The sequence below is a fragment of the Amphibalanus amphitrite genome, unplaced genomic scaffold (assembly GCF_019059575.1).
Source record: "Amphibalanus amphitrite isolate SeventyFive unplaced genomic scaffold, NRLGWU_Aamphi_draft 001381F_arrow, whole genome shotgun sequence".
NCBI lineage: Eukaryota > Metazoa > Arthropoda > Thecostraca > Balanomorpha > Balanidae > Amphibalanus > Amphibalanus amphitrite.
In genome coordinates, this window is record NW_024882874.1 from 142,146 (window position 1) to 154,847 (window position 12,702).

The 12,702-nt window shown below is 50.1% G+C and overlaps 1 protein-coding gene across 1 annotated transcript in view; it reads left to right on the forward strand.

The window, feature by feature from the left end:
* The window catches only part of LOC122372645 (protein sidekick-like), a gene marked incomplete at its 3' end in the record, with an annotated part of 142,948 nt that overhangs the window by 109,762 nt on the left and 20,484 nt on the right, over window positions 1-12,702 (forward strand). Inside the window, exons 19-23 of the mRNA XM_043350112.1 lie at window positions 71-280; window positions 594-726; window positions 1,094-1,215; window positions 4,662-4,770; window positions 9,156-9,287. Of these exons, the coding sequence (XP_043206047.1) occupies window positions 71-280; window positions 594-726; window positions 1,094-1,215; window positions 4,662-4,770; window positions 9,156-9,287 (706 nt within the window). The remainder of the gene's footprint in view (window positions 1-70; window positions 281-593; window positions 727-1,093; window positions 1,216-4,661; window positions 4,771-9,155; window positions 9,288-12,702) is intronic.

The following is a 12,702-nucleotide window of genomic DNA, read 5'->3' on the forward strand; positions in this document are numbered from 1 at the left end:
CGACATGTTTTATATTATCATTTGGATTACCTCACTGTTATTTAACTTTACTTACCCCCTATTCCGCCAGCCGACGACCACCTACAGCCTGGAGCTGGTAGCCTGGACGGAGGTGGGTGCCGGCCCGGCGCGACGTGCCACCCTCCGCTCAGGCGTGGAGCCGGTGCTGCCGTCACCTCCCACCAAACTGGGGGTGTCCAATATCCAGGCGTTCAGCGTGGTGCTCCAGTTCACACCTGGATTTGATGGAAACTCGAGCATCACGAAGTGGGCAGTGCAGGTACGAATGGGAAAGGGAGGGAAGGGAGTAGGGAAAAGAGGATGGGGAGAATGGATGAGAAGAGGGAAGGGAAGGAGGATGGAAGTGATTTAGGAGGGGGCAAAATATAAACTAGGAGACGCGGAGAAATTGATGGAGGAGGAGGAAAAGTTAGAGAGATGGTGGACACTGGACAGATACGCGACCCTTGACCTGTCTTTCTTGGCTCCTTTTTGTGATCTTTGTATGTCTGTATCATCTTTATGACCCTTACATGACAATCGTATGACCTTCCATATGGCCTCTATGTGACCTCCATATGACCTCTGCACAGGCTCACACGGCCCGGAACCAGACGTGGGAGGAGGTGTTTACTGCCGTGGACCCGGCGGCCACCACCCTCACCGTCGACCGGCTGGTACCCTTCATGAAGTATCGGCTCAGGATTGTCGCCTATAATGTGGTCGGTACGTACTGCTGGAGGAATTTGGAGGAAGCTAGAGAAAATATGTGAGGCATTGTGAAAGCTATAGTGTTGGGAGCAGAGCATGGGTTATGGATGTGTGGCTGGAAATATATGTGGTTTGGGGTGTTTTGAAATATGGAGAAGGGATGGAAAAAAGAGTGGAATAGGTATATAGTGAAATATAGAGAAGGGGGCAAAAATCAAGGATGTAGCTGTTGAATATAAAATTGATACACGACGAATGTATTCATATCCCTTGGCGTTTCTTGGCATTTCATCCCTTCCCACCGCCACTTAGGATCAACTCCATTCTCACCTTACCCCTCCACTCCCTGACGACCCCCCCCCCCCTCCCCCCCCCCCGACAGGAGCGAGCCTGCCCTCGGAGCCGACGCAGGAGTTCCAGACGATCCAGGCGCCGCCTGCTCACGCGCCCTACAATGTGACTGTGAGGGCGCTGTCAGCCACCAGTCTGCGTGTCGGATGGATTGTGAGTTATACTGGAGAGAGGGAAAGGAGGGTCAGGCTGGGAGGAATAGGTGGGGAGAAAGGACAAAGGGAGAGGGAAGATGTGTGGAAGGATAGGAAGGGACGGAGAGAGGGAGTGAAAGGAAGAAAATTGGCTGCACATTGGTAGTAGTGTTAAGATATATAATTAGATATTTTCATTAAATATATTTTTTCCTATTTTTTTTTTACGGAGGACAATATAGTTACTGGATGCGTGTGATGCTTATGATCCCGACTGGGTGAGTGGCAGTGGCAGTGCTTTGATTTCATGTTCCTTTGAAGACATGTATCGGGTCGACTTCCAAGGAAAGAAGTTTGAGTTCTAAGCGCATGTAATGTAATGTAACTAAAACCTATTACAGGGGTCGGCAAATGGTGGGGCATGCCCCCTTTGGGGGTAATGGCGCCTTTCGGCGGGGGGTAATGAGGGCCTCTGAGAAAGCCTCATCTTTTTTTAGAATTAATGGCTCCCTTGATGGGACAAACATCGCAACTGTTGTGCCCCAGGATTCAAAGATTAGTCGAGGTCAAACGCACAAAGCATGAACTGATTAGCTGGCGCATGCCAATTTTCATGTAGCTGCTCACCATTCCGTACAGTCGTGGAAAGTAACTGCCATGTACTAGCCGGCGCTCGTCTATTGGCGTTTTCACAGTCACTAACGCAAGGGAGAGGAGTCGTCCATTGCACCCTGACCTGAGCATCTCGGTCTCTGAGCTGGAGCTTTGCAGAAAAAATGAGCGTGTTGCCCGTGAAGATAAGCAGCCGCTGCTACCCAATTTAAAGGTCGTTGGTCATTGGGTGACCTTCCATAGGTCAATAACAACTGCCGAGTTAATTGTAATCGGGTCCTGCTGTAATTTCTTGAAGTGAGATTTTGTGACCTGCCATGATCTCAAGAAAGATATCACAAATCAACGGTTATTCGGGTTAAGGTCATGCCATTTTCAGGACAGATAAAAATGATCGGCTCGATGGTACAGTTTTTTTTCGTGATCCGACCCTTTTAACGTGATCTATTCTCGAAAAATACCCGCTACCCCTATACGTATGGGGGTTAACCCGCGCCCCGCTGGGGCTCCTGGATTTCCACGCCCTGCTGGAGATGGAGGTTGAACACCCCCTATTAACCCGCGCACCGACGGGGGTCTGCGCCAACTTCGCACCGACGGGGGGGGGGCGGATGACCGCCCCCCCCCCCCTGAGATCTCGAGAACGAAGCAAGATAGTGACAAGCGGTAAACGGCATCGGATACGCACGGACAAGGTCTACAATTTTTACAAAGGTTATTTTCAGGTCAGGTCAAAGATGGCGTCACAGGGGTCGAAAAAGTCAAAATGGCGGCGCTAGATATGGAGAGTTTTTTCTCGAATAAATTTCGAATTAGTCAAGATAGGAACAAACTAAGGGCATCATCGTGATCCTCTTGTTAATCCGCATCGAATGATATATATGTTGACCTCGAAAGGTCAAGGTCAAAGGTTGACCTCAGGTCACGTGACCTCGAGGTCATTATGTATATCATTCGATGCGTCTTGACCAGGTGAACACAATGAGAACATCCGCGCGGGCCCGCGGCTGTATCTTGTTCCTGTACGGAGTTATTGGCAAAAAAAACCTTTGGTGACCTTTGATGACGTCACATGACCTTACAGCTGCCCAACAGCAAAACAAACCTCAAGGTAGTGAAGGTTGATCGTATATGAAGTCATGTATGGTATATGGGGCCATTCCGATCCGTTTTAGTGGTAAAAACAGGGAGTTGATTTTCCCCCATTGACTTATAATGGGGAGGTCGCAAAATTGGCCTGACCTTAGGTCACCGACATCAAAATTCCGAGATATACAAATTGTAGCTACTAATGACCTAATAACATCCTGCGACTTTCAAAGGCCTCCGACATCTACTGTAGCTCTGGCACGGTGACAAAGTTGCAAAAAAGTGACTTGAGGCTGGGTCATTCAAAGTGACCTGGTGACCTGACCTTAAATGTTAGGAGGTTCAAACTTGCACACCATGTGTAAAACTGATGAGAAAATAGTCGTACCAAATTTCGTGGCGCTACGCGCCGCGGTTTTCCCGCTATCCGCGAAAAACCTCCCCCGCCCCCCCCCCCCCCCCGTCAGTGCGCGTGTTAACTTGGCTCCTGGGTCACTAGCGAAACGCCGTAGTCGGCGATCGAAAGAGCGTAAGAAATGATGAAGAAAAACTATGGTCACCTTTTAGGTCAAATCAAAGGTCAGGTCACCAGAGGTCATCGAACGTAAAATTTCGCCAATTTCCAGGTCAACCTTTGACAATTTTCGACAAACTGGCCTATAGCTTAGGAAAGGATAGATAGAGCTACAGCGCTGCGGAAAAACGCATTCGATAGCTCTCTTAACGTTTTTTCTGATGCCTGCCCTCAGATTCAACCGAAGATGGTTTAGCCTGCAGGAGACAAAAACTGCCAAAATGTACGTTGCTTGCTGATAGTTTTTCTTAAATAACTTTTCACTCAAAACTTGCAAGAGCTCACTTTTATCAGCATCGTGATCCTCCCGTCGAGAAGCATCGAAGGTTTTGTTGCACATCAGTCGATCCGTATCGTCGAGCTGAACACATCTAAGGCATTTTCATCGCTCTGGGATGCCTTTATCAAAAGTTATTAGCGAATAGCTGTTAGATACCATTCATGACATGAAATCCGTCTTTACTGAGGTGAGGTCACTTGACGTGATCTGGTGACCTGACCTTGAGTGACTCTGGTCTGAAATATTCACAACATGCGCAGAAACGATGTATGACAAAATGTTCCAAAATGGTAGCGCTCCGTGCCAACGTTTTTGAGATATTTGCGAGAAACCGCAGGGGAGGGGGCCTGCGGTTTCTCGCAGATATGGTACCCAAAGAGTCACGGAAAAGTATGGAATTTCAGTAACCTTGGTTGTATCACCAATGGGGTCTGGTAGGTGGGGGTAATGGCCCTGCCTGGCGCCAAAAAAGGGGGCACGACCTCGGAGGACCTGCCGACCACTGACCTATTACTTAGTTTCGAGCCGACTTGTAAATATCATCTTGTCGCCGGGCTGGGATGCTGCCATCTCTTTGAAGATGAGTCGGTGGACGGTGACCCTACAAACTTTCTGCGCCTCGAGGTTAAGTGAAGTTGTCCCCATCCTGGTGTCTCCACCCTGGTAATCAGGGGTCGCTATTCCGTGGTGATAGTCGCACTGGGGCGTGTGTTGGGTCGGGCGGGGGCAAACGGTCCGACTGGAACGCACTGCAGTAGGCATGTAAATATATGCATGTGCGATGATTAACTTCCAGTGGTGGACCGTAGTCTCGAATAAATGGGATGGGAAATTGTTGCCCCCATCTTTCCCGCCTCTCCCAGCACCCCATTCCCTACTGACACCCCCCCCCCTCTTTTTCTGTCTACAGCCGCTGCAGCAGGTCGAATGGTACGGTGTGGCGCGCGGGTACAACATCTCCTTCAGGATGCTGAGTGAAGGAGCTTGGCGGGCTCAGCTGGATACCATCTCGATCGAAGGTGAGAGTGAGGAAGAGAGGGAGAGGGGGAGGGAGAGGGAGAGGGAGAGAGAGGGAGAGGGAGAGAGAGGGAGAGGGAAAGAGAGGGAGAGGGGAAGGGAGGGAGAGGGAAAGAGAGGGAGAGAGGGAGAGGGAGAGAGGGAGAGGGAGAGAGGGAGAGAGGGAGAGAGAGAGAGAGAGAGAGGGAGAGAGAGAGAGAGAGAGAGAGAGAGAGAGAGAGAGAGAGAGAGAGAGAGAGAGGACTTTTTTCATATATATTTTATATTATATAGGCGCGCTCACAATCAGACTTCACAAAGAAACTGCACCGCAGGCAACGGCATCTATCACAAAGAACGGCACGTGCAAGTTGCCCAGATTTGCCATTTATGGAGCGCGCAGCAAGTGCTACCGTCTGAGAGAGAGAGACTCAGCAACGGGAGTTATGGACTGTCATAGGGTTCGAACTAGAGATGTCAATCGGATACCAACTTTTTGGTATGCCGATACCAAACCGATACCAACTTGGTATTTGGTATTTCAATCGTAATGTGTTTGGTATTTTGTTGGTATCATAAGCCCTCACTAATGTATAAGAGGCTAAGAAATCGGTAAAAAGTTGGGTATTTCCCTCAGTTTCCCAAGTTGGTTTGGTTTCGGTATTTTCCCGTGGTTTTGGTTGGTATTTGGTTTGGTATCGGTATTCCGATTTTCCGTAATTGACATCACTAGTTCGAACCAAAAATGCAAAGTGCATGCAAATTTGTTTGACATTTTGACTGGTTTCCGAATTATTCATAAATACAGTGCAATTCTTAGGTCGTGACCCAAATGAGTTGGTGTTGCAGATTTAGATTAAAAGTTGGCGCAGTTTGGCGTCAGTTTGGCTTCGTTTTTGAGTGGCGGACCAGCATGCTCGGCAGAGACAGATTTTCACCTACTGGTTAATTTACTTGCCTACTTGCTTGCTTGTTTGTAGTTGTGCTTACTTGCTTGGCTCGGAAACCATTCTTAACCATCGTATGTCCGTGATGTCCGTGGGCGTGCGTTTGGCTCGCCTGACTTCCTGCCATGTAAGTTATTGTTGACCCGCCCCCGCACTCGGTCAAGGTCTCAGCTCAGGATCAAGGCGCTACATATATCACTTCTGCGAAGTTTTCCCCTTGGGCGATGCTTCTTCTTCTTCTTCTACACGTCACGCCGTGGTCGCCGGGGCGGCCACGGCCGTGGCAGCGTCGACCGGGGGGTCGACACGGCCCACCCGCCGCAGGTACTCGAAGATGAGAGTCGCTGATCCGCCCAGCACACGCCCCAGGCTCGGCAGAGGTCCGCCCCACAGGCGGGACCTCATGCGGGCGTACGCTGGGCATTCGGTCAGCAAGTGTGCAACCGAGTCTTCCTCCTCGCAGTTCAGGCAGTCGGGGTTTGTCGCAAGACCGATCTCGTGGAGAGTCTTCCTTGTGAGCACTGATCTTCCCACTCTCAGTTGAGACAGTGTCACCTGCTCCCATCTGGTCAGGTCCTCGTGTCCGGGCGTGGGTGGTAGGTGAGGATGAGCTTTGGCTCGGGCTGCGGTCCACTCGGCGGATCTGTGGCGTATCGCCGCTCGGGCGCCGGCCATGTCCAGCGGGACCGCTGCCTGGCTTAGCTCTGCCGCGGCTCGGTTGGCTAGCCTGTCGGCGTCCTCATTACCAGGGATGCCAGCATGCCCCGGTACCCACTGGAGGGTGACGTGCTTCCCGGAACACGTGAGGTCATGGAGAGAGGCCCAGATGCTCGCCGGTAGCTCCTCCTGTTGGGCTGCCTGCCCGCGCTGGAGCGTCTGTAGACACGCCCTGGAGTCGGTGCAAAGGCGGATCTCCTTGATGGCGTCTAGGGAGTCGGCTGGCAGGCTCGCCAGGGACTTCAGTGCCTCCCGGACTGCCACCAGCTCCGCCCTGGTGCTGCTGCAGTGGGTGCCTGCAGCTGCCAGACACTCGATCCTGCGGTCGTTCTCCCGGTGCAGGATGATGGCCGCTCCTCCTCCTCCGTTGGACGTGCCTCCGGCCGCCGAGCCGTCACTCCATATGGAGCAGTCTGGCGCGGGCAGGGCGGCCAGGGCGCGCTCTGCCGCCTCTCTCCTCTTGTCAGGTGGGTCTGTCCGCCGCGTGGTGGTTGGTAGGTCCACGATGAAGGTCACTGACCCCTGATGGGCCGACCACGGCGGCTCCGGTGACACCCTCAGGAACGGCTCCGCTGGGCAGCCCGACACTCCCGCCTCCCTCAGAGTCCACTGGCCCACTCTGCGCAGGCATGGCTTGTGGGGCAGCAGGGCGTCTTCATCCGGCAGGGCTGGCTCCGGTCGTCCCTCCTCGGCAGCTTGTGCGCAGGCCCGTTTCCAGGCCTCGTGCGCGCGGTACTTGAGGCGAGGTCGGGGGTCTCGTTCCAGCAGCTGCTTGGCTCGGTCTTCCGCTGGCAGGCGAGCGATGCGGCTGGCTTCGGTAGCTGCCATTTCCTTGGCCCGTACTGTCAGGGCGGGGAGGTCCGCCTCCGCCAGCAGAGCCGCTCTGTTAGTCGGGAGGATGCATCCGGTGATTATGCGGGCACACCTGTTTTGTTCAGTTTCGATTTTGACGCGCAGGGCGGGGGAGGCGTGAGTGAAGTACACCGCCGCACCGTACTCGAAGACCGATCTGATGTAGGTGATGTAGGCCGTTCGGAGAGTCCTGCGGTGCGCTCCGTAGGTCTTCCCCGCGAGTGCTTGCAGGCACTGTCTGCGCTTCGCCATCCTGTCCTTGAGGGAGGAGATGTGGCTGCTGAAGGTTAGCTGGTCGTCGAAGGTGATGCCCAGGAAGGTCGGGTTCGGGTCGTACCTCAGAGGTTCTCCTGAGAACTTCAGCGTCGGTACCACCTTGCCTCCGCACTCCTTTGGGTCGAGGGTGGAGGTGGTGAAGCAGCACTTGGATGCGCTCGCCTGCACCTTCCAGTCCCGGGCCCACAACGCGACTGTGTCCAGCGCTGGTTGCAGCTTCGCCGCACATGACTCCAGGGACGGTCCCGTGGCCAGGATGGCGACGTCATCGGCGAACAGAGACCAGGTAGAGTCGTTTGAGGCGTTCTTGTCGACATCGCTGATATACACCAGCCATAGTATGGGCGCGAGCACCGAGCCTTGCGGTAGGCCCTCTGGAAAGACCCTCCAGTCTGATGTGCTGTTGCCCCACCTGACCCTGGCTCTCCGATCGCTCAAGAAGTTGCGGAGCCACTTGACCGCGTGTGCAGGCACTCCCAGGCGGCCCAGCTTGGCGAGGAGGGCGTCTCTCCACACCCTGTCGTAGGCCTTCTGGAAGTCCAGCAGGGCAAGGACCGCACGCTCCGGCTTCGGCTTCTCGAAGGCGTCGAAGACGGACTGAGTGACTCTGATGATCTGGTCCATAGTCGAGTGGAGGCGCCGGAATCCCGCTTGGTTGGTGTTTATCAGTTGTCGGTCCTCGAGCCAGTACTGCAGCCTGTTCTGGACCATTCTCTCGAAGAGCTTGCTGGTGCAGCTGAGCAGCGAGATGGGCCGGTACGAGTTCGGGTCTGCTGGATCTCTTGGGCGATGCTCCAAGGTGACCTTCCTCTATTTGAAATGACGTTTCTATCTGTCGCTCTCACAGAAGACGATTGATGGCGATTTTGAGCTAGATTCCGCTCTAATTGAGGAGAAAATCCTCTGTTTATTACTCAGTAATCTTCTCATAAACCCCCTCTGGACTGGAGACCTCTCCTGGAGGAGCATCCTGTGCAGATATCTCTCGCTGGCAGTCCTCGAAAAGCTGCTGATAAACGCTGGCCCAGTGTGGCTCTGATAAATGTTCAGCCGATTGTTGTGTCTCATTTCGGCAGCTCTACAATGGAACACGGGTGGCGGTTATTAGAGCGGACGTATTGATCTATCGGGACCGGGGACCGGCGCGGTCAACGCGCGATACAAGGCTCTAAAAACCGGCCACGGTAGAATCAACTCTACGTATGCCGGATGTTAGCGTATTATGGGAATGCGGCTATAAGTAGTGTACAATACTACCGTCAGAACAGAATATTAACCGATAACGACGCTGGTTGACGTTGACGATAACGACGCTCATTTTCTTCTTTTGATTCTTTCTCTCCATCTGTTCCTCTTTTCGTCCTTCAGTTGCGTCATCTTTCCTCAAAACTACCCTCACCGACACCCTCTTTCCCTCCGTTTCTTTCCCTCCGTCCACCCACACTCCCTTTCACTCACTAACCAACTCGTGCTAGCACTCAATCACTCACTCACTCACTCACTTACACACTCCCACTTTCACTCACTCACTTACACACTCCCAACTTCACTCACTCACTCACTTACACACTCCCACTTTCACTCACTCACTCACTCACTCCCACGCTCACTTTCAGACCACAACGCCAACTCGTTCGTATTGGACCAGCTGGAGGAATATATGCAGTACGAGGTACTGATGCAGAGCTACAACGACGTCGGGAGCAGCGCCTCCAGCCTGGCCGTCGTCGAGCGGACGCGCGAAGCCGGTGAGAGAGAGAGAGGGAGAGGGTGGGAGTGGGGGGAGCCGCTGGGGGTGGGGAGGGGTTTGACTTGGGAAGGGGGAGGTTTGGGGGCTTCTTCCGTGTGTTGTTTGTACGAAGAGAGGGAGAGTCTGAGGGGGACAGGGATAAACAAAGGCGTTGTAGCGCAGCTGTCAAGTAAATCTCAGCCGACTTTTTTGCGAAATGGTTTCTTGTGAAAGCGGTCTTTATTATAACGATTATGTAGCTCACATTCGATGCGGTTATATTTGCCATTGTGAGAAATTTGGCTATGACTGCCCTGCCCAATCAGTGCTTTGTTTTGGGCTATAATCCACATAACCGCGTTTGGTTATGTGATGGTCTTTTTCGGGGACTTGATTCGTGTTTTTGTATAATTATGTGACGCATTGGGCGCTCGAGTGCTCAGAAATTGAAATCGAAAGCGGAGATTATGAGTTTCCGAAACTTGTATGAGTTTCCGGAACTGTGGGAAGTGCAAATTCTTTTTGCATAATAAAATGCTTCTTAATACTTATACATTCTAGTTAGATCCGGTCAGCATTAATTAAAAGGTGAAAGCTTTCCGTGCTTATAGCTAAGAAGTTTAATGAAGAGCTTACGTTTCGGACAAGGAGCCAATATCGTTCAATCTTGGTTGCTATGGCCGATCAAGGGATGCACAGAAAGCTTCATGACTTGCGATTACCTTTTTTGCTTCGATTTTGTTCTCTGCTCGCTCGTCAGTGGTTTAGGGATGACTGTGTTCAAATTATGAGCCATTATCTTATGATTTTGCCAAAAAACTATGATCGTCTTTTGCCCAACAGATGATCCTTCAAATTAATTGTCCTAAACTGGCTGCCATTGCCAGCTTTTCGAGCTATCGTCAACCATTTGTGGTTCTGAGAGCCAGGGAAGCGGGTGCGTGTAATGAGTTTACCACATGCCGAGATATCCCTTTAACATTAGCACGTGCATTTGGGAAAATATATTCCTGCCCGGGGCCGGGATGATTCAATAAATGTCACCGAGGTTTTTTAGCGAAAACTCCGAGGGCCGTTAGGCCCGAGGTGCTTTTCGCTAAAAAAGCGAGGTGACATTTATTGAATTCCCGGCCTTAGGGCTGGAAGGTGTTTCCCATACCTGCCAAAAAGCTCACAACTATAATTGATAGTGACGTCAGCAGCCGTGTGGTTCAACGCGTTTAACCACACCCCTTGAACCACACGGCTGGCAATATTAAAGCACTGCATTAAACTTTGAAAAGTGTGGTACAGTGCACGTGCCATTAAAATGCCTGGATGTCTCGATTTAATCATGCAATGTAGCAGGTATGGGAAATGGCTTCGGCCCGCCTCGGCTAATGTTGAAGGTATTTGGGAAACGATTCGGCCCTAGGGCTTTTTGATTTTCCCAGACAAAGTTTTTCTGAATATTCTGAGCGGAAGAACCAATTTCAAAGAAGATATTTACGGATTGTGTGTTCACTAACAGCAACAGCAAAAGTAAGTGACTGCGTGTTTACATACTTTTGCTGTCAACGTAATTCAACTAAACAAGGTTATCGTTCCAATGCCAATGTATTTATTGCTGCAGAACATGGTCGGAATAATCATTATTTCTACATAATGCACGCAAAAAACGAACAATTTAAATGCGTGAAGCGTGAAGCGTGCCGCAATGAAACATTTGATATTGTTCCAGCTGGGATCCAAGACTCGTTTGATTCAGCGTTTCACCCAATTTTTAGTTTTCCTCACGGTTTCCTCACTCCTGCTGGACTCTATATCTTTATTCTAACTTCTGGCGTTTCACCATCTTCATCCTCAGCTTTTTCAAACCCTAAATAAGGGGGAAGTAGGAATTTCATCTTTCATACTCAACGCAGCCTAATAATGAAAAACACAAACAAATAATCACGGTGACTATAAATATGAATATAGTATTAATATAATATTAACACAATATTAAGATTAAAGTGTAAAATATCAAATGAATATGATATCAACTGTTGCGCCGGTACGGCACAAGGCCGTATGGTACGGCATGTGGTAAATCTCTTCCCAACCTTGGGCTGTGAAAATGCAGTTTTATTCACCTCGGTTTTTTGCTACGGACCTCGTGCCTACCGGCACTCGGTCCTCCGCACAAAAACCTCGGTGAATAAAACGCATTTTCCCAGCCCCGGTCGGGAATATATATTTCTGTATGTTGGAAACCGGATAATCCCGGCTTAGTATTGTTATTACGCCTGAATGACGGCTGCCTGACCGGCAGGACTCGCATTGGTTACGAATAACACAATAATGTCTAAACGCACTGCGGTAATTTAGCTTTCATATAGTTAGAGCGACGTGTAGTTAGTTAGAGCTTGGTTAGAGCTGTTAATTAAAGTTTAAGCTAGCTCCTATATCGAGCCATTGGAAACTGAGCAGTGTTGCTTGACTTGAAAGTTTCAACTTTTAATACAGTGAAAAAGTAAGTTATGGGAATAATTACGGAACGAGCGAAGCGAGCAGAGTGTTTAGTACTGTCTCCACGTGTAAACATTTTCGGTTTTTACGCGTTCTAGCAAACGAGAGTTTTGCGCTTTTTTCGCTTTTTAACGGACGCTTTTGCGAGTTTTGCGAGTTTTTCGCTTTTTACGGTTTTAGTTTGTCAGTCTTTCAGAACAATTACAATTTCAGAACAATTTCAATTTCAGAGAAAGAACATCTTTCTCCGCCCTTCGTGCGCTGTATGCCGTGGCCCTCTTGTCCCACAGGGCAGGTATCTGGCGCACGGTTTCTATTAACCCCTCGATTTTCGCTGTAAAGATAGTTATAGGGGTATCATCACGGTACCCTATCGTTATCACCGCTATGACATCAGTTAATTATCAATTATCTGAAATGATCTGATATCGTAATATCTGTTATCCATAGACTCACTATGTAATTATTTGACATCCACATCGTTGGAATAGCAACAGAAGTTATTGGTATGGTTGTCTGAGTACTTGCCATGATCATTGCCTTAATCAAATTGCGTTTTATCGCTTTCCACACTTTCCATTGCATCCATTTCACTGTAAAATGGTATTAATAGCAGAAGGATTACCTTTTTAGCCTTGTCAAAAACCGAAAAACTTTCATTCGATCCAAATGTTTGGATAAAATCGCGCGTTTTTACAAATGAGAGTTTTGCGTTTTTTTAAGGTTTTACGAGTTTTGCGACACAACCTGACGCGTTTTACGAGTTTTGCAGTTTTTTGATTTTATGAAGCCACGCGTTTTTCGATTTTTGGCAAATCTTCCGCCGTGGAGATGGCACCGTGTAATTTAATGGTACAGATCAGCGCCGGATCATGAAAAACTCGCAAAACATCAAAAAAGCGTTAAAACGTCATTAAAGGAAGGGTGCCACCTTTTGGACACAA